This window comes from Ooceraea biroi, unplaced genomic scaffold, assembly GCF_003672135.1.
Source record: "Ooceraea biroi isolate clonal line C1 unplaced genomic scaffold, Obir_v5.4 UnassembledTig49, whole genome shotgun sequence".
NCBI classification, from domain to species: domain Eukaryota; kingdom Metazoa; phylum Arthropoda; class Insecta; order Hymenoptera; family Formicidae; genus Ooceraea; species Ooceraea biroi.
The window spans coordinates 4,908-24,771 of NW_020825143.1; the positions used below are offsets into that span (position 1 = coordinate 4,908).

The 19,864-nt window shown below is 56.7% G+C and overlaps 1 protein-coding gene across 1 annotated transcript; it reads right to left on the reverse strand.

The window, feature by feature from the left end:
* Positions 1 to 1,917: 1,917 nt before the first annotated feature.
* Positions 1,918 to 4,425, reverse strand: LOC113563520 (collagen alpha-1(I) chain-like). The gene has a single exon (XM_026975179.1). It carries the CDS (start codon positions 4,423 to 4,425, stop codon positions 1,918 to 1,920), a length of 2,508 nt encoding a protein of 835 aa, XP_026830980.1.
* Positions 4,426 to 19,864: the final 15,439 nt, after the last annotated feature.

Sequence of the window (19,864 nt, forward strand, 5' to 3'; positions counted from 1 at the left end):
TCGTACGCGAGCCTCCACAGGTGCGGTCCGAGGACCGACCCCTGCGGCACGCCGCGCTCCACCTCGCGGGTCCTGGTGCGCCCGTCCCGGTCGACCCACTCCAGCGACCTGTCCCGGAAGTACTCCAGGATCACCCTCGCGAGGTAGGGAGGGAGGAGCTGCGCGCGCATCTCCTCCACTATCACTCCCCAAGGGAGGGAGTTGAAGGCGTTCACTATGTCTAGCGACACCGCCACCACAACTCCCCCCCTCGAGACAGCGGCCTCCGTGAGGGCCCTCACACTCAACACGGCGTCCACCGTGGAGCGGCCCTCCCGGAAGCCGAACTGTCTCTCCTCCTCACCCGGAGCACCCCCGGGCAGGTGCCGGACGAGACGGCCCGCTATCACCCGCTCGAACAGCTTGCCGATCTCGTCCAGCAAGCATATCGGCCGGAACTTGCGCACCGCCGCCGCGTCCCCTCCGCCGCCCTTCGGGATGAGGACCAGCTTGGCCCTCTTCCAAGCCGCGGGGAAGCGTCCCTCCACCAGGCACCGCTCGAAGAGCGCCCTCACTCGCGGGGCCAGGACCTCCATCGCGAGGGCCCAGACCCGGCTGGGAATCCCGTCCGGCCCCGGGGCCCGTTGGCCCCGCAGCCGGCGCAGGATCCCCGCCCACTCCTCCGGACCGATCCCCGGTATCTCCTGGGGCCGCTCGGAGGTCATCCACTCCGGGGGTCCCGGGCACCCGCCTCCCGCCGGGAAGAGGGTGTCCAGGACCCCGCGCAGCTCCAGGGGATCCATCTCCTCCGTCTCCGGGGGCGTCCATTGCCGCAACTTGCCCATCACGAGCCGGTACGGACGCCCCCAGGGATCGCCCTCCACGGACCGGAGGAGCTCCTCCCAGGCCCTCGCCTTGGCGTCCCTGATCGCCGCCCTCAGGGAGCTCCGTCTCTCCTGGAGCTCCCCGTAGCGCGCGTCCACCTCCGCCGCCGTCCCCCGGCGACGGGCGCGGGAGAAGCGGCGCCAGGCGCGCCCCGATGCGCGCCGCAGCTCCGCCAATCCCGCGCTCCACCAGTAGGTGGGCCGTCGCCGAGGCCGGCCGGCCCGGGGCATCGCAAAGTCGCACGCCTGCGTCACGATGTCCCCGAGCCAGCCGGCCTCCTCCTCCACCGTGCCCTGCGGCCTCTCCGGCCACGTGGACGCGAGCAGGGCGGCGACCAGTCTGTCACCAGACAGCCCCTTGAGCGCCCATCTCCGCGGTCGGGGTCCGCCCGTCCCCCGTTGGCGGGGGCGGAGCCCGAGGGCGGAGACACCACCATAGACACGTATCTATGGTCCGACAGCGTCTCCACCCCCGACAACACCCTCCACCCCGACACCCGACGCGCGAGGGCCGGAGATGCCCAGGTCAGATCGACCACGGACTCCCCCGCCCACCGCACGCAGGTGCTGTCCGAGCCCACGTTCAACAAATGCAGGCCCAGACCCGCCGCCCAGTCCGCCAGCACCGCGCCCTTCGCGTCCGGCCGCCGGGAACCCCAGAGCGCGGACTTCGCATTGAAGTCCCCGGCGACCAACAACAGGCCGCGGGGGTGCCGAACTATGCACCCCCCCAGCCTGTCCAGGAACCCCTCGTACTCGGCGAGACTCAGGCTCGGGGACACGTAGACCCCGACCACGGTGATGCCTCCCCACTGCGCCGCCACGAACTCCCCCCCGACCTCCAACACTCGGAGGGGAGGGGAGCCCGCGGCGTCGCCGCGCACGATCGCGACGAGGCCCCCCCCGCCGACGGCCCAACTGGGGCTGTCCGCGGGGGGCCTGAAGGGCTCCGCCGCGATGCCCAACGCGTAACCGCGCTCCGCCAGGCTCTGGAGGAAAAGATCCTGAGCCCGGCGGGCGCGGTTAAGGTTGGCCTGGAGGACCTGGCCCGCCATTACTCCACGTCCATGGCGGGCTCCTCCAGGCCCCTCGCACCATCGTCGTCCTTCTCCTCCGCCTTCTTCTTCCCCATGGAGCGGGTCACCCGTCGGGGCTTCGGCTCCTCCTCCCGCGGAGGAGCCGGCCCTCCCTTGTCCCCATCAGCAGGCGTCGGCTCCAGCGCCGCGCCCGCCGACGGGGCCGCCTGCCTGGGAGCCGGAGAGGCGACCCTTTGCGGGCGGGGGGCGGCCTCCGTCGGCCGCGCTCCTCCCTGGGCCGCCGTCTCCGACCCCCTTTGAACCCCACTTTTCCCTCCCTTGGAGGGCGGAGCACAGGCCGCGCTACCCAGCCTGTGGTCCGCCCTCCTGCCGAGACCCGTGCACAGAGGGCACTTCGGGTCAGCGGCGCATCCGCGCGCCCGATGACCCGCCGCGCCACACCTGTAGCACAGGTCTCGGCGGTCCTCGCGACTGGGGCACGTCGCTTGCACGTGCCCCTTCGCCAGGCACCTATAACACATCAAGGGCCTGGGCTCCAGCACAGTAATCGGTGCCCAGGCCCAGCCCACTCTGATCCTGCCCAGGTCGGCGACTTTTCCGCCGGCCTGCGCAGGAAGCCTGATCCAAGAGGTCCCCAGGCCGTCTGGGGACCTCTGGATCGGCCCTACTTCGACGTCTCGGGGGTCGCAGCCTCCCGCGGCTGCGACCGCCCGAGACACCGACTCCTCCGTAGCCGCGTCGTCCAGCCGTCGGACGCGCAGCTCCACCTTCTTGAGAGGTCGGGTGACCCTTACACCCGACCCCTCAAAAACCTTCTCCAAACGGGAGGCCAGCTCGTCCGCCTTGGTGGCGGACTCCGGTCCTGGGATCTCGTAAATGAGGGCCCCCGTCAAGGCCCTCCTCACTCGCGGCGCGGCGATCCCCAGGGCGTCGATGTCCACGCCCTTCTGCGCCTTCTCCACGGCCCCCTTGTAGTCGCCGTCGGCGGCCGTGATGACCACAGCCGCCGTCTTGGGCGACTTAGGGGGCTTCGGCCCCTTCGCGCCGGGTCGACCGCCGGGCGGGGAGGGTTTGCCCGTCGCGGGTTTGCCCCCCCCGCTGGCCCCCCTACCTGGGGCGGGTTTGCCCGGCACGGGTTTGCCCTTACCCGCGGGGGCCGGTGGCTGGGCGGTTGGCCTCGCGGCCCTCCTGCCCACCACCGTCGACCACGGCTGCTCCTCCTCGCCGGCTGGAACTCGGCTAGCCGGGCCGGCCACCGCCGAACTGGGCCGCTGCTCTGCCGGAGGGGGGTTAAGGGCAGGCGGGGCTCCGCTCGCCCCACCACCCCCCTTCTTACCTTTCTTCTTCTTCTTTGCCGTCCCGCCGTTGCCTGGCTCCTCCGGTCCTGTTTGGGGGGTCGGCTCCGCTCCCTCTCTCGCGCCGCGCCTCACCAGGGGCGCCACCGCCTCCGCGACGATCCGCGAGACCATGGTCCCCATGGAGGCCATAATTCTGGCCTCCATGGAGACCAGGGGGTCCTCCCTTTCGGCGGGAGGACCTCCCCCCTTCTGCGGGGTGGTCTCGGTCCGGAGTCCTGCCTCCGATGTCGCCGGGCTCCTCGGCGGAGTCACCAGCCTCCGCCCCCTGACGCGCAGGACGGGAGAGTCAGCCACCCGCTGGCTCTCCCCCCCGTCCCCCGCGGTCGCCCGTCCCATGAGGGAGATGGTGTCCCTCAGTTCGCGCACCTGCGATTTGAGGGACTCCACCTCCCCCCTCAGGGCGGCGTTCTCCGTGCTGAGAGAAGGGGCTCCGGCGCCCCTCCTCTCAGCAGTGACGGTGAGCGCCGCCCTGATGCCCGCCGCGGCCTCCTTCAGGGCCCTGACATACGGGCCCTGAAGGTGGCCCGAGTTCTTGGCGACCTTCACCACGGTTTCGAGGTGCTCCATCACCCGAGCGGTGATGTCGGGTGACGGGCACTCCCGAAAGCGCTCCACCTGGACTTCCCAGGATTCGCGCTCCCTCTTGTCGGCTGGCGAGGGAATGGAGGCGAGGACTTCCTTCTCCCGCTCCCACTCCCTCGACAGCCGCTCCTCCTCCCTGGCGGCGCGTTTGGCCTCCGCCAGGCCGACGTACTCCCCGGTGGTAGGGGGCCTCCCGCGCTTGCGCTTCCTCCCCGTCTCGCTCGCCGACGCGTCGGTGTCGACGTCCCCCGGAAGGGACGCCACGTCGCACGTCGTCGAGGCAGCCGAGTCCCGGGAACTATCCCGGCTGACCCGACCGGCCCGACTGCCCGATCGCGCGCTCGATCCCCCCCTCCTCGCCATTTGGCGGGTCCGCGGTCGTCGCGTGCCCCCGCGGCTACCGTCGGCCGCGGAGGAGGAGGCCGCCGCCGGGTCCAAAATGGCCCTCAGCGAGACCCCCTCCTCAACGTCCGACACCAGCACCACCTCTCGAGGCGACTCCCACGCCTCCTCGTCCACGCCCTCCGGCGCCTCCGCGCCCGTCTTCCCCCCCGTTTCCCCCGAAAAAGAAATAGCTTTATCCATAGCGCATGTTGAAATTCTTCGGGTTCGGCCATCATGGCGTCCCCACCGCAGTGGGGAACCTTCCCCCGGTAAATTTTCCCTAATGAAGTGTGGGACAGCCGAGAGGCGGTTTTCGGGTGGCCAACCCTAGTCCCACCGAGAGCCGAAAGAGGGTGGGGTTACCGGTGAAGCCGGCCCCCGATACAAAATTTTGGGGCTTTACGTCCGGCGACGACGTGCAGGCCCCGATCCGAACGGGGTCCTACACGGCCCCGACCCGGACGGCTCCAGTGCACTCACCACCGCCTGGCAGCCACGCGGTTATGGGGAGACACTGGCCGAGTGCTCCCCCGCTCCCCCGCCCGGCACCGACGCTTCAACCCCCGCATTGGCTCCGATCCTCCGCCCGCCGCCGACGGCGCCCCACCACAGGGCGCCCCCGCCGGGCCGATCGCCAGGGGCAAGCCCCCGGCGGTCGAACCAGCGGGCTCCCACGTTCCGCATTCGCCCCGCGACGTCGGGCGCACTGCCCGACGCCCCGGGGAGAAGAGGCCTGGTACCTGGCCGGCAACGAGCGGCACGGTCGGGGGGCCTACTACTCCCCCCTTGGCTAGTCTGCGGGGAATATCCACAGCGGGCCGACCGGGGCCCATTCATTCATACACTCATACCGTGACTCGGGTGCCCCCGGGAACGTCAATTCCCGTACCTGCTACACCGTAGCAGGCCCCTGAGGGGAAACCTAACCTAACCTAACCTAACCTAACCTAACCTAACCTAACCTAACCTAACCTAACCTAACCTAACCTAACCTAACCTAACCTAACCTAACCTTTTTTTTTTTTTTTTTTTTTTTTATATCCCACCAACCAAACCACTCGCAAGGGACCCCGGAACTAAAATGCGCATGACATCAGGGCCCCCCGCCGGTTCCGCGCACCCGGCTAAAAAGAGCGATATTGTGCGACCTACTCCCCCTGTGAGCCACCCTAGCTCCCAGGAGGTTCAGCCATCGCTCCCCCCACCCGGACTGCGCACGTCCATAAGAAGGTCGAGATACCCCATCGAGACCGGGCAACATGGCCCGCCCTAACCAAGACCGTACCAACACCACAGGCGGCCATGCTGCTGGGTCGGTGAACTACACCGCGCCCCCTAAGACTGCTGCACGGGCAGCCTCCAGCCGCTGCTCCTCTTCGCGGCCATCCGCCTCGCGGAGCGTGATGATGGTGGAGATAAGCTCCACCACGCGGCTCCAGTCGTTCCTGCTGGCCAACGCGGTGTTGACCAGACGCCTCTCAGCCTCCAAGGGGCCAACGTCGTGTAGATCGATGGTGGATCTGTAAGCAGTCCAAGCGGGACATGTTACTACAACGTGGGTAGCGTCCTCGGGAGACTCACGACAATAGGGGCACTCTGGCCCGTCCCTCCGGCCGATACGGGCCAGGAAGGAGTTGTAGGCGCCATGTCCGGTGAACCATTGCGTCAGGCTGTAATTGACGCGTCCGAATCGCCGATCGAGCCATCGGTCGATGACTGGAAGGAGCAGACGCCGACACCGTGCCCCAGGATCTGCAGGGGTCATCTCTTGCAGGGATGTCTTCCAGCGCTCTCGGATCCGGTCCAACACCTGGCGGCGAACTTCAGCCCGAGCCGGCTGCGCGACGGGGGTCACAGCATACTGCTTCCCCTTGACCAATGTCATTTGGTCGTAGCCCCACGTACGGCCGTCCACGAGGCACTCAATCGGAGGCACGCGGGCCAATATTCCTACCGCGGTGTCCGAGGCTGTCCGATACGCGGATACGACCCGGGCACACAAACGCCGATGAACGCGAGTCATCAGCGTTTTCACGACGCGTGGCAGACCATGCTGCGCCCACACGGGGGCCGCGTACAACAGGACTGCCAAAACCGTGTACACGTACAATCGACGTTTGTCCTCGCTGGGCCCACGGAGATTGGGCATCAGTCGGGACAACGCGTTCGCGACCGCGGTTGCCTTTGCGACGACGTACTCGGCGTGCGGAACAAAAGTCAGTCTACTGTCCAGCTGGACACCCAAACTTTTCATGACGGGGGTGAACTGCACCACCACGTCGTCTACGGGGAGCCCGCGCTCCAACAGCAACGGAGCAGGGCCTCCGAAGACCACGGCGGACGTCTTCTGAGGCGCGACCTGCAAACCCAAGCGGCGAATAGCTCCTAAAATCCGCGAGACTGCAAAAGTTGCACGCGCGCGTATCTCGCGCTCGTCGCGACCACCCACGAGGATGGTGGTATCATCGGCGAAGCCGGACACGTGACAATCGGGCGGCAGCGCCGTTCGCAACACCTGGTCGTATGTCACGATCCAGAGAAGCGCGGCTAGGACTGCGCCTTGGGGAACTCCGCATTCGACCCGATGCCGAACAACGGAGCCGTCGCCTAACACCGCGTAGACCCACCGGTCGGACAGGTACGAACGGAAAAGCGTCAAGAGGTAGGCGGGCACGCGCCACTCCTCTAGCGCCGCCATAATAACCGGCCACGGAAGGGTGTTAAACGCGTTCTTTATGTCGAGCGAAATCCCGACACAAAGCCCACCCTCGGCGGTATAAGACCGAACCGTATTTACGACGAAGCGAAGTGCGTCACATGTCGACCGATTGACGCAAAAACCATATTGGTGCGGGCTAATTCCGCCGCGATCAGCGACATGCTGCGTGAGGCGCAGAGCGAGAACTCGCTCAAGAACCTTGCCGGCCTCATCTAATAAGCAGATGGGCCGGTACCCACCGGGATCACCAGCCGGGCGCCCGCTCTTTTGCAGCAAGACCAGTTTGGCCTGCTTCCAGCGAGCGGGGAAAACACCCGCGGCAATGCACCGATTCAAGGTCGGAAGAATCGCGTCAGGAACCGAACGAATTAAATGCCGCCAAATTAACCCAGGGATACCGTCCGGGCCAGGAGCGGTAGGACGTGTACCGACCCTGGTGAGACACCTCGCGACCTCCGCTGCGGTGATCTCATGTGACGCGTCACCCGGCTCCGACCGAGGCCGTGCCAAAGGGTCTTCGGCGACACGCGGGACTAAAGCACCCGACGCGGGGGGAAATAACGCGGCAATAACGCGGCGCGCGTCAGGCGGCGACATGAGCGCGAGGGCGCGCTCGAACTCCGCAATTTCTTTAGTACAACGCGATAGGGCCGGCCCCAAGGATCCGTATCCACCTGCGCGAGCAACTCCGCCCAGGCGCGCTCCTGGGCGCGGACGATCAGTTGCTTATACGACTGGCGCGCGGCAACGTACGCCGCACGCGCCAATGCTACCCGCGCGGCGTTCCCACCCCGACGAGCACGCGTATACCGGCGACGGGCGGCGTTGGCCGCCGAGCGAGCTGCGGAGAGATCCCCGTCCCACCAATAGACACCACGGCGACCCGGGGCACCGCGGACACGAGGCATGACTACGTCGCACAGATCCGTGACTTTCGCCACCAGATCCGACGCCTGAACGCCGACAGGCACATCGTCATCCCCAGCACCCGCAGACCACGCCGCAAATGCCATCATGGTGTCGAGTTTCTCACGGTCCAGCTTTTTGAGGGCCCAGCGGATGTCCCGAACAACTATATCGCGCTCCCGGCGAGCGGTAGGCCTGTCGACGCGGAAAAGGATCATCCGGTGATCCGAAAGGGACTCGTCCTCCAACACCCGCCAACGGGACAGGAATGGAAGAAGGGCGGAAGTGCCCCACGTCAGGTCGACGATCGAACGACCCTGATACCGGTCTACGGTGGGGGTATCACCCCGGTTGAGGAGGTGAAGCGACAAAGATGCCGCCCACTCGCTCAGACTCTCACCGCGAGCTGAAGTATGCGTGTCGCCCCACTCTGTGGAGCGCGCATTAAAATCGCCGGCCACGAGGAGCTTACGGTGCGAGGACACGCGCACGACGTCCCCGAGCAACGACAAGAACCGCTCGAATTCGCGCAAGGGCCTGTTGGGTGAAAAATAACACCCGACAAGCAAGAGGTCATCGACCTCCGCCGCCACAAAACCGTTTCCCCTATTTCGCGGCGTCCAGGAGCACGCAACCGACTCGGACGAGCGCAAAAACAACGCGCACGTGTCATCGAGGCTGGTGACCCACGTCCCGGCCCCAGCCGCCCGATACGGTTCCGCGAACAGAGCGATGGGAACTCCGCGTTCCGCCATCGTTTGAAAGGCCAGATCTTGGGCCGCGCGTGAATGATTGCAGTTAAACTGCAGAATGTCCATTTAGCGGGCTGGACGGGAACCGGCAGGCGGGGCAGCTCTCCGACCCCCCCCTCGCGCGTCGGCCACGACTGGCTGACACTGCGCGCTACCGACGCGATGCTCCGCGGGCAATCCGGCTTCGCGGCAAAGGATGCAACTCGGTGTTGCAGCTTTGCAATCCGTGGCTCTATGACCCGGCTGACTACACCTAAAGCACACGGCCGTGCGATCGGGCCGTGTGCAGCCCCGCGCAACGTGGCCGACCTCCAGACAATGAAAGCAGCGTAACGGCTTTGCCCTCATTAGTTCTGCGCGCACGAGCATCCAACCAAGGCGCACCTTGCCCTGGTTGGACACCTTAATCGCAGCCGCCAACGGGCACTGCGCCCACACGATTCCGAGACCGTTGCGCAGTGGCTTGATGACACCCACGCGAACTTCATCTACCGGACACTCGCCGATCTGCGCAATAACATTCGCGACCTCCCCTGACGTCACCGATTCGTCCAACCCAACGAATCGGAGTTCGGCCATCTTGACGGGGCGACGGACGCTGGCGCCGTCCCGCAGCATCTCACGGAGATGTCCAGCCAACGCGTCGGCCTTCGTTTTATTTTCCGGGCCGCCTACCTCTATTAATAGCGCGCCGGTATTGGTATACCGCACTCGCGTCTTGTCCAGACCGATGTCTGGCATCTGCGCCTTGGCCTTCGTCAACGTTTCGGCGTACGAAGGCCCATGGTCCGCGCGCGTGACCGTAACCACGGAGGTACGCGGGGGGCGACGACGATCGCGGGAGGCACGTTGCGGCGCGGCCGGAGGGGCCTGCTGCCACGGCCGGTGGGGATCGACGGGTCCCCGAACGGACGCGGGCGGGTGCGGCTGACTCGCTGGGCGGCGAGCAGCCCCCGCATACGTGGGGGGCAGATCATAACGATGATCATAATCGTCAGGTCGCGGGGCTCCCTCACGGACGGGAGGAGGCCGTACACGAGGCGCAGACAGCACGGGATACGCGCGATCGTACGCTACACTAGTACCCGAAGCCGGGTCATCGTACGCGTAGTATGGATCAGCCGCGTATCTAGCGGACGGATCCACATTATACGAATCGCGGTAACGACCGCGCGACACACTTCTGGACGCCTGTCGACGTCCGCGACTAACGCTGCGCGACGCACTACGATTGCGCGGGCCCAATACACCCTGTTGACGCAACGCCGCCATAACCGTTTGGACAACGGTGTCCGTGACGGTCTGGACATCGATAGGGGGAGTCGCTTGCTCAACGCGAGCAGGGCGACTATCGTCGCGCGCACGGGCCGGTGGGTCCGGTCGTACTATAGTAACGCGGGGGCCAGGCTCATTGGCAGTGATACGCGGCTGTGGCCTCATCGGAGGAGCCACGGGCGTCGGCGGCGGCATAGCCACCTTCGCCATCGCCTCGTCATACGCACGGCGCAGACCAGCGTTCGACTCGCGGAGAGCGGTAACTTCGCGCTGCATGGAGGTCGCTGAGCGTCGCAGCTGCTCGACCTCCTCAGGACTATCGCGGGTCGCCAGGATGAAGGTGGCTTCCTTAATCCGTTTGAGCAGGGTTTTCATATCCCCGCTCAATTTACCCTGCATCTTCCCGCTCTTTTTGCGGATGTCATCAATCATTGTGGCGTACTCGGTAATACGCGCACAAATGTCAACGGAGGAGGTGTGCTCGTCACAAGGACGGGCACATACATCCTCGTCAGAGTCCCCGTCAGATAGGCGATTAGCCGCCTTACGCTTTTTATTGTGCTTACGCGAAGCACGTGAAGTGCTGGACACCTGGGACAAGCGGGAACAAACCGACATGTCATCGTCGTCCGGGTAGGCGGCGACATCCGTCAAGTCGATCGCAGCGCCCAGCTGTTGATCGGAAGAGGGCCCCGAGGAGGGGCCACACTCCGGGGCACCCTCAGGGGTGCTAGTAGGGACCTCTGCCGGAGGCATGCCGGAAAAAGGGCTCTCCGGCGGAAGAGGCTCGTCTACCAAATAGCTGTTGTCCATTGCAGACGTGCAATGGACGCACCGCGCGGTCAAAGAGCCAAAAACACAAAAATAACTAGGCCTAGGGGAAAATCCCTAGGCCCCAAAAACTAAACCACCACGAAATTCCAAACAGTACTACTGAAGGGATATCTATTCTACTATAGGGTTTAGCAGAAAAACCCAAAAAACCCAACACGTAAAAATAAATAGTCTCCCAACCGTGGAGAATACCGAACACACCGATAAACCCGCCAAATATAACGAAAAACCGTCCAAGACCAAAGAGACACTAATTTAGGGGAATAACCCTAGACCCGAGAACGAGTTTGTCCAACTTACCGAAGTGGGGGAACGCGCCCTAAAGCTGAGCCTCAAAATGGCGACTGCACTGCACGGCTCCGCGCCAACTAACCTCGCTAACCACGAATCTGGACAAAATGCTCCGCACACCTCGCACACGCGAAAACGCGGCACGGCAAGCACCGAGCACTGCCCGCAAACCTCCCGCAAACCGAACAGGCACGACAAAACCGTCCAAACGCCGTAATAAACGTTTAAAATACTCGGGGTGGTCGAACACCGCGACCTGTCACTCGGCACAGCACTCTGCAGTCCTCTGGGCTTCCTGGAATGTCCTCGAGCTCGCGGGCGAGCTCGGATTCCTCAGGAAGGGTGGCCGATGACTCCTCGCACGTACCAACCAAAAATAAAACCGAGAACTCGAACGAACGGACAAGCGGGCTAACCTCGCGACGGCGAACCCGACCGCGCCACAAGGACGGATGTATAACGCAACGAAAATACCGTGCACACCCCGCACACGCAAGAGAACGTCAAAATATCTCGAATACGCGACACAAGCACGAAAGGCGACCCGCACGCGCACCGCGCAAAGGCAAAATACACTAAACGACCGACCTGTCACTCGGCACCACACGCTACGATCCTCCGGGCTTCCTGGAATGTCCTCGAGCCCGCAAAAGGGCTCGGTTTCTTCAGGAAGGGTTGCCGAAGACTCCTCGCACACGCGAAGCACAAAATAGCACGCGAAAGCACGAAAAATCGAACGAACAGTTAGGCGGGCTAACCACTTTGTGGCGAACACGGCCGCGCCGAAGCGGCGAACATGTAACGCAAATAAATTGACGCGTACGCCCCGTACACGCAATTACACGACAAACTCGCAATAACGCGACACTAACACGGTAATTAGCCCGCACGCGAAACGCATAAAAGCAAAAGCGTCAATAAAAACCGCGAAAAAGGCGAGTGACCTTGACCTGTCACGAGCACACGCGGATGCTAAAATTGGCTTTCCGGAATGTCCAGCATGCACCGGAAGGGCACGGATTCCTCGGAAGAGCTCAATAAACACGTCGCGAACTCCCGAAAACCGAAAATTGACCGCAAACGCGATATCTAACGCGCGCGATTTGGCGGGCTAACCAACAAAATGGCCGGCGCGTCACCTCGACACTAAAAACCACGAAATCTCGGATTTCTGCCGGAATTCCGGCAAAACTCGACAAGATTCGTGACGAGCGCAACGAAATACACGAACTGAGTACAAAACGCAACCCGAAAACCGGATTTTAAAGGCCAGATAACACTTCGAGTACGGAGCGCATCAGAGACACGTCCGTTCGCCTCGAGGCATCCAACAAGACTCCAACCTAACCTAACCTAACCTAACCTAACCTAACCTAACCTAACCTAACCAATAACCTAACCTAACCTAACCTAACCTAACCTAACCTAACCTAACTAACCTAACCTAACCTAACCTAACCTAACCTAACCTAACCTAACCTAACCTAACCTAACCTTTTTTCTTTTGTTAGACGATGGAAGCTTTATGACCATCCCTCCGGGTCCGGTGACCCTTCGGGGGTGTCCGGGGACTCACTCTAGGACGCGAGTCGGCCGAAGCCCGATTCCTCGCCAACCAGAGTATACCCCGGTAAACCACCGTCACTGGCCTGCCCAAGGTTCAAGGGCCCCGAGAGCGCCGCCGTAGCAACGCCCCCGGAGGGCCCCCCTCCCCTCGGTACGCGCTTCGCTGAGGGCGCACTCATCGCTACCCCCAGCAGCCCCGCGTAGGGCCTTACCCCCCGTGGCAGAGTGAGGCCAGCCATCGCTCCACCACGACCTTCCATTCGAAGGATTTGTGACCTCCAGCTAATTCATCCGGGTTAGCCGGAGGTCGTCCCACCCCGAGGAGAGGAAAGACCCACCCCGCGAACCCAAACGCGCAACCGGCTCCCACCCAATTCCCCCGAAGGAGCGACCCAGGCACGAACATTGTATTCACTCCGGGCCCCCCCATTCCCAGGAACGGACGAAGAAACCGTAAGAATAGTGGAGCAGAATCAGGAACAAGGATAGGTTTGGACTAGGTAGACACAGACAAACAAAGGTAGATATTGAAAGGTACAGTATGTGTTCTTTTTTTTTTTTTTTTTTTTTTTTTTTTTTTTTTTTTTTTTTTTTTTTTCCCCCAGGTTTCTTCAGGAATGCCAGTGCAACAGATGTATTTTCGGTCGATGCATATGGTTTGGTAAGTATTCTATTGTTATTATATGTATTATTATTATTATTATTCATTAACTATTATTTTTGTTTCAGGTGCTGTTTCCGGGCTATGGTAGGTATCCAGGTAGGTAGACTTTAGACGATTACTATCTCCACTATCCTCCGCTCTATCCTCATCAGCCAGTTAGCCGGTATCCCTCGCCGTTATCTCCCTTCATGCTGTTCTCGTTCTCTCCTCCTTTCCTCTTCCTCCTTCTTCCGTAACACTTCCGTCGCAAAAGTATTTACCGCCTTCCACTTTTCCTCTGTCTTCAGCATCTCCACTATTAGATTATCCAGCGTAATCCGTCCCTCAATTATACTCCTCAGTTCTCTCCTCTCTCTCATCCACGCCGCACAGATTTCCACCGTATGCTGTGCTGTGTCCGCCGGTGATAGGCAGTGGTTACATTTTGCCGTCCTACTCTTTCCAATCTTTTGTCTAAACGCCCCAAAAGATCCATGTCCTGTTATTAACTGCGTCATATAGAAGTTCATATTTCCATGCTTTCTCTCTAGCCATTGTTCAAAACACGGCAGTATGGCTTCTCTCACCCGTTGCCCTGGTAAGCTTCCCTCCTGTAATCTCTCTTTCCACTTTCTTACTAGATTCTGCTCCTCCTGCCTTTTGATTGCATTAACCGCCCTTTCCGTTACTACGTTTCCTTCCGCTATAATCGCTTGCTTCCTATTATACACCGCTTTCATTTTATTCGCTGTTAAATCTATCGGGGGCAGACATGCTAGTATTTCCGCCGCCTCATATGATACAGTTCGGTATGCACTAATTACTCTTAACGCCAGTTTCCGCTGTAGCTTGCGGATCGTTACTTTCGCTCGCTTATCCGCTTCGAACTCCTCTGCCCATATCGGTGCCCCGTACAATAATATCGCGTATATCGTGTTCGCATACAGCCTCCTCTTTCTATCGTTCGGTCCTTTCAAATTTCTCATTAGATTTATTAGTTTACAGGCAACCATATTCGCTTTATTCGCAACAATATTAAAATGCGCATTATACGACCAAAACGGGTCAATTGTTACCCCTAAATACTTAACCCCAACATTGTTACACTCAATATTCACATTATCGACCTTTATATACACTTTTTTATTCCATCTTTTATATGTACATGGCGGAAAAACAATTGCTTCCGTCTTATGTGCCGCTATCTCCAATCCTAATTGTCTCACTTTCCGAACTACTCCACTTACTGCTAGATTCATTTTAAATTTCGCCTCTTCCAGCGTGCGTCCCGCTACCACAAAGAAAGTATCATCCGCATAACATGTTAACAGTGTATCTTCTATCAGCTTCATATTAGTTACCGCTTCATATACCAGGTCCCATAATCTTGGTCCCAGAATAGATCCTTGCGGCACTCCTTGCTCCACTCTATAATTTCGCATGTTACCTTCCTCGTCAACCCATACCAACCATCTGTCTTCCAGATAACTGTCGATTAACTCCACTAAATATTTTGGAAAGTTCCTCTTTATCATCATTTCCTTGATCTTCCCCCATGGTATTGAATTGAATGCATTCCTTATATCAATGCTACACGCAATGCAGAAATTTTCATCCTCCGTTTCTTCCTTTATCCTTTTCTTTACCGCCGCAATTGCATCTATCGTCGATCTTCCTTTTATAAATCCAAACTGATTCTTAGACATCGCGGGTCCTTTTTCTTCTATATATTCATCCATCCTCTGTAATATAACTCTTTCCATTAGTTTCCCTATCTCATTTAATAGGCATAATGGTCGGTAGGATGAAGGTTCTCCATCGGGTTTTCCTTCTTTCTTTATTAACACTAGGCGCGCTATTTTCCATTTTTCCGGTATCTTACGTTCTCGCAGGCATATATTAATCATATTTAGCAATAATTCAGGTGCCAGTCTAGCTATCGCTCCTATCGTTATATTTCCAACACCATCCGGTCCCGGGGCCGGGTGCCCTTTCTTCATCATCTTCTTAACAATCACGTTCAATTCCTCTTCATCCATCATTCTTGTTTCCTCCTCCTCATCCCTCTCCACATCTTCCTGTCCATAAACATCATTCTGATTGACAACACACGGTAATAAGTTAAATAAATTAGCATTCATATCACGTGGAAATAAAACTTTTAAAATTCTATCTACACTTTGTACATCGAGCGATTCACAGGCATTCTTCCCCCCTCTCAATTTGTTCAGAACTACTAAATACGGCTTCCCCCACGGGTCCTTATCCAGTGTATCCAGTAGTTCATCCCATGCCTTCCTCTTCGCCATTTCTATCTCCTTTCGCAGCTTACACCTTTCCTCTCTATATCCCTTCACTGCCTCCTCATACACTTCCACCCCCACTCTTTCCTTCTTCCTCTTTATCCTCAAAAACTTTCTTCTCGCTTTAATACATTTTGTCTTTTGCAGGTCTACCGCTGGATTCCACCAATAGACGGATCGTCGCTGGCTCCTGACTGCTCTCTTCATCGACTCATCATTCACCCGGGTAAGTATAGTCTCCGTAATTATGCTTCCTTCTTCCACGTTTCTAAGCTCACCTTTTTTGCTCCAGGTTTGTCGCAGGATGCTCTCTTCCATCTGGTTAATATCCAACATCTTATACTGCCATCTAGGTAAGTACTTATTTCTATTCTTATCTATCTTTTTACTTCTATCATCCTTTCCTTTGTCTATCTCAAACATAATTATTTTATGATCCGACAGTGTCTCTATCTCCTCTTCCACTCTCCATCCCGTTACTCTTCTAATTACATTTGCCGTACACCATGTAAGGTCAATTATAGATTCACCCCTTTCACGTTCGAATGTTGGTAACCTTCCCTCGTTCATAATATGTAGATTTAGACTAGCGGCCCATTCCTCCACCAGATATCCCTTTGCATTTGTAAACTTTGCCCCCCATAACGTTGATTGCGCATTAAAATCCCCCATAATTAAAAACATTCGGTTTCTATATACATTTACACTATTATATATATTGTCTAATACTTCTTCATATTGTGCGACGCTAAAATTTGGGCTAATATACACGCTTATTATTAAAATCGTTTGCCATTCAACTATCACATAACATTCACGTTTCTCAATTAATTTAACATTTACTTTATCCGTATTTACAAATATCGCTGCTCGCTCATCAATATCTGAGTAACAACTCTTCCTGTTTACATTATATGGTTCAGATATAATAGCAATATCCACTTTAAACTTTATCATCGTATCCATTAATAATTCTTGCGCCGCTCTACAATGATTGAGGTTAATTTGTAGTACTATCATAATCACCATCTATATTTCCTATCCTCCGCATAGGCTCCTCTACTACTATTCTTCTACTCCTTTTATTCTGTAAACATATCTCGCTACCTACCCTATGATTCGCATTATATCCACTCTTTTCACATATCGGGCAGTGAGGTTTGTTTGCACAATCCACAGCCTTATGTCCTATAATCCCACATTTAAAGCACATACCTGTCCTATCAGTTGTATTCGTACATCGATCCCTCACATGTCCAGTCTCCATACACCGAAAACAACGTATTGGTCGCGCTTGTAATAACTCTATTCTCGCGCTCGTCCAGCCAATTCTTATTTTCCCCCTTTTTGCGGCCTCCATTGCCACCGTTAGCGGGCAGAGCGCCCATATTATCGCTGTTCCCATCCTTGTCCTTGAGATCCTCCCCGTTCTAATGTCCTTGCTATCACCCTTTCCCACTTTAGCTATCTCTTGTCGTACCTCCTCTTCCGTTGTATCATCGTCCAGTCCTACGATCCTAATTTCCGCTTTCTTAACCGGCCGCCTAACTTGTGCTTCTGTTTCCGCAAATATCCCTCGTAGTTTCTTTGCCAACTCGTCTGCTTTTCTTTTGCTGTCTTCTCCCGCTATTTCTATTAGCGTCGCCCCCGTTAACGTCCTTCTCGTTCGTGTTTCCTCTATTCCAAGCTCCTCCAGGGATACTCCTGTCTTAGCCCTTTTGAGGATATCCGCCCCCGTGATTCCCCCTTTGACTCCTGCAATCCAGACCGCTTCCGTCTTTGGTGGCCTCCTTCTCGTTGTCCCCCGTCTCTCCTCCTTACTCGGTGTCCAGCTGCCTCGTGTCTCTATCTTCTCCGTACTCTTCATTCTCCTGTTCCTCCTATTTCTGCTTTCCACCACTGTCCACTCTTGTGGGTCACGCAGCGGTGGGAAGTGCTCCTCCATTCCCCCATCCGTCGATTCTCCTTCCGTTGTAGTACCTGGATTACCCAGGAATCTCACATTTTCCCTCCTTCTTCTTTGTGTGGGCAGAGTCTCTCCCCATGCATTCACTTCATCCTCTCTTCCCATTCTTAATTCCTGTCTTTGTGCTTCCAGTCTCGCTATCTGCTCCATAATCTCTCTCTCTTTCCCTTTCCTCGTATCCTCTATTCTTATCGGTTTCTGTATCTTCACCACGTTCCTTATTATAGGTTTTGCTTTCTCATTCCTTCCAATCACTGGAGGTGGCATCCTTAGTGCATCCATCCTTTCCTCATCCTTCGCTTTTTCCTTTTCCGGTTCCCCTATTTCCTTTCTTGGGACCCAATTCCTTTTAACTTTTAATTCCTTATCCATCTTTCCATTTTCTTCTACTAATTTCGTGTTGACTTCCTTTATTCTCTCCATCTTCTTTTCTAACGCTTTATTTCTCTGTTCCAAATTCAGTATTTCGGTTCGGAGTTCTCCCATCTCCATCTCTCTATTCACATCCGTGTCAATGGCACCTCCTTGCACTTCTACACATTTCTTGGTAAGTAATTTGCTCCCGTCTCTCAGTTTACATAATAGCCGCTTCATTTTCCCACTTACTGCTCCATTTAAGTGCTTTGACTTGATACGCATTTCCTCTACGTCATCAATCCACTCCATCATCTGCGATCCTATGCTGACCGCCGTTCCTCCCATATAGAGTTTTTCCTTTTGTCTTTTTGTGTCAGTCGTTGCCACTGACGATGTGTCCGATCCCTCGTCCTCCATGCTTCTATCTTTCCTCTTTTTCCCTCTTTCCTCCTCATAGTCCATTGTCTCGTCATCTAATATTGTAATCATATCACCCTCGTATCCTTTACCTGCCTTATCTTTATCATCGCTTATCATCTTATACGTTTCGGTTGGTATATTATCCACAGTCATATCCTTATTCTTGCCAGTCGTATAATCGTCCCGAGAAGAGCCCTCCTCCTCTCCTGCTCTCCCCTTAACGATCTTCGCAGTCGCTGTTACTTCCATAGACCCCGCGGCGCAATCTATGGTCTGCCCGTCGCTGGTTGTCGATCGGGAGGGAGCCAGGCAGCTTCCACCCCCCCCGGACCGTTCCTCATCCTTCCGAATTGACGAAGTCGTTTGCCTTTTTGGTTTACTGTCCATCATATTCAGAAAGATATGAGGGTTTTTGTCGTAAAGGGACCCTCACCCTCTGTGTTTCCTTTCGGGTATTTAACGATTGTGTCTTATCTATCTACCGAAGTAGTTCCTCCTACATAACGTCCTCGTGGCAGGCTTAAGCTTGTTTGTGCGAATGTGTAGATATGTCTATTGTATGTATGTGTTGGTATGTCTGTCCAGAACCGGTAAGTATGTATGACTGTGTGTGTGCTTGTTCGCGTGTATGTGTGTGTGTGTGTGCGTGTGTATGTATGTTTGCGTGTGTGTCTGTAACCTGCCACGTTGACTTCCCCCTTTATCTATTACACCCCTTAATTCTTCTCGCTTGTAATTCCTCTCACCGTTTACCATCAATCCTTATCACTATTTGTATATCATTAGACTCACCCTTCATCCTTTTCTTCCTCTCTCGTGCCTCCATCATCCGCTCCTGCTTTACTTTTACCCATTCTGGCTCTTTGTGGTTTCGGGACCTGACGCATTGCCATTGCTTTATGGTAAGCCGCCACTTGTTCGTCCATCACCTCCTCAAACGATTTCTCTTCATTAATTATCTCCACCTCCTCCTCCATCTCTGCATCTTCAGGAGGGGGGGGGACACACACTTGTAAACCATCTCCACTCTCTTTATTCTCGGTTTCCTTCCCCTTCGCATCGTCCTTTGCCACTTTTCCCTGTTCGGGCGCTTTCTCACTATTATTTTTACTTACACACGTTTTATCACCCATTCGATGTTTATCATCCATTCCTTTCTTACCACATATCATACATTTACTTTCCTTTTCACACATTCTCGCGACGTGTCCTCTCTCACCACAATTATAGCACCTATCACTGTTATTATCCTTACTCTTACAGTTAGCCATATAATGTCCCCACTCCATGCATCTATAACATTGCATCGGCCTCTTCTGCAGCAACGTGACATTTACCATATTCCATCCCACTCTCAGTCGCCCTCTCTTCGCCATGTTCCACGCTGCCTGGATAGGTAACCTTAACCATAACGATCCCATACCCATTGCCGATTTTCTAATCTTCCCACTGTCAATGTCTTCCATTGCACAGTTCCCGTTCTTCACAATCGCTCGCTTTATCTCCTCCTCCGTCATCGATTCATCCACTCTCCATACTCGTAGATCTGCCTTCCTTTGCACCTTCTTTACATTAACACTCGCAGTCTGAAATATCTCACGAAGTTTT

Coding starts and splice junctions, on each gene's coding strand:
- LOC113563520 (XM_026975179.1), bottom strand. CDS start 4,425: ATGGATAAAGCTATTTCTTTTTCGGGGGAAACGGGGGGGAAGACGGGC.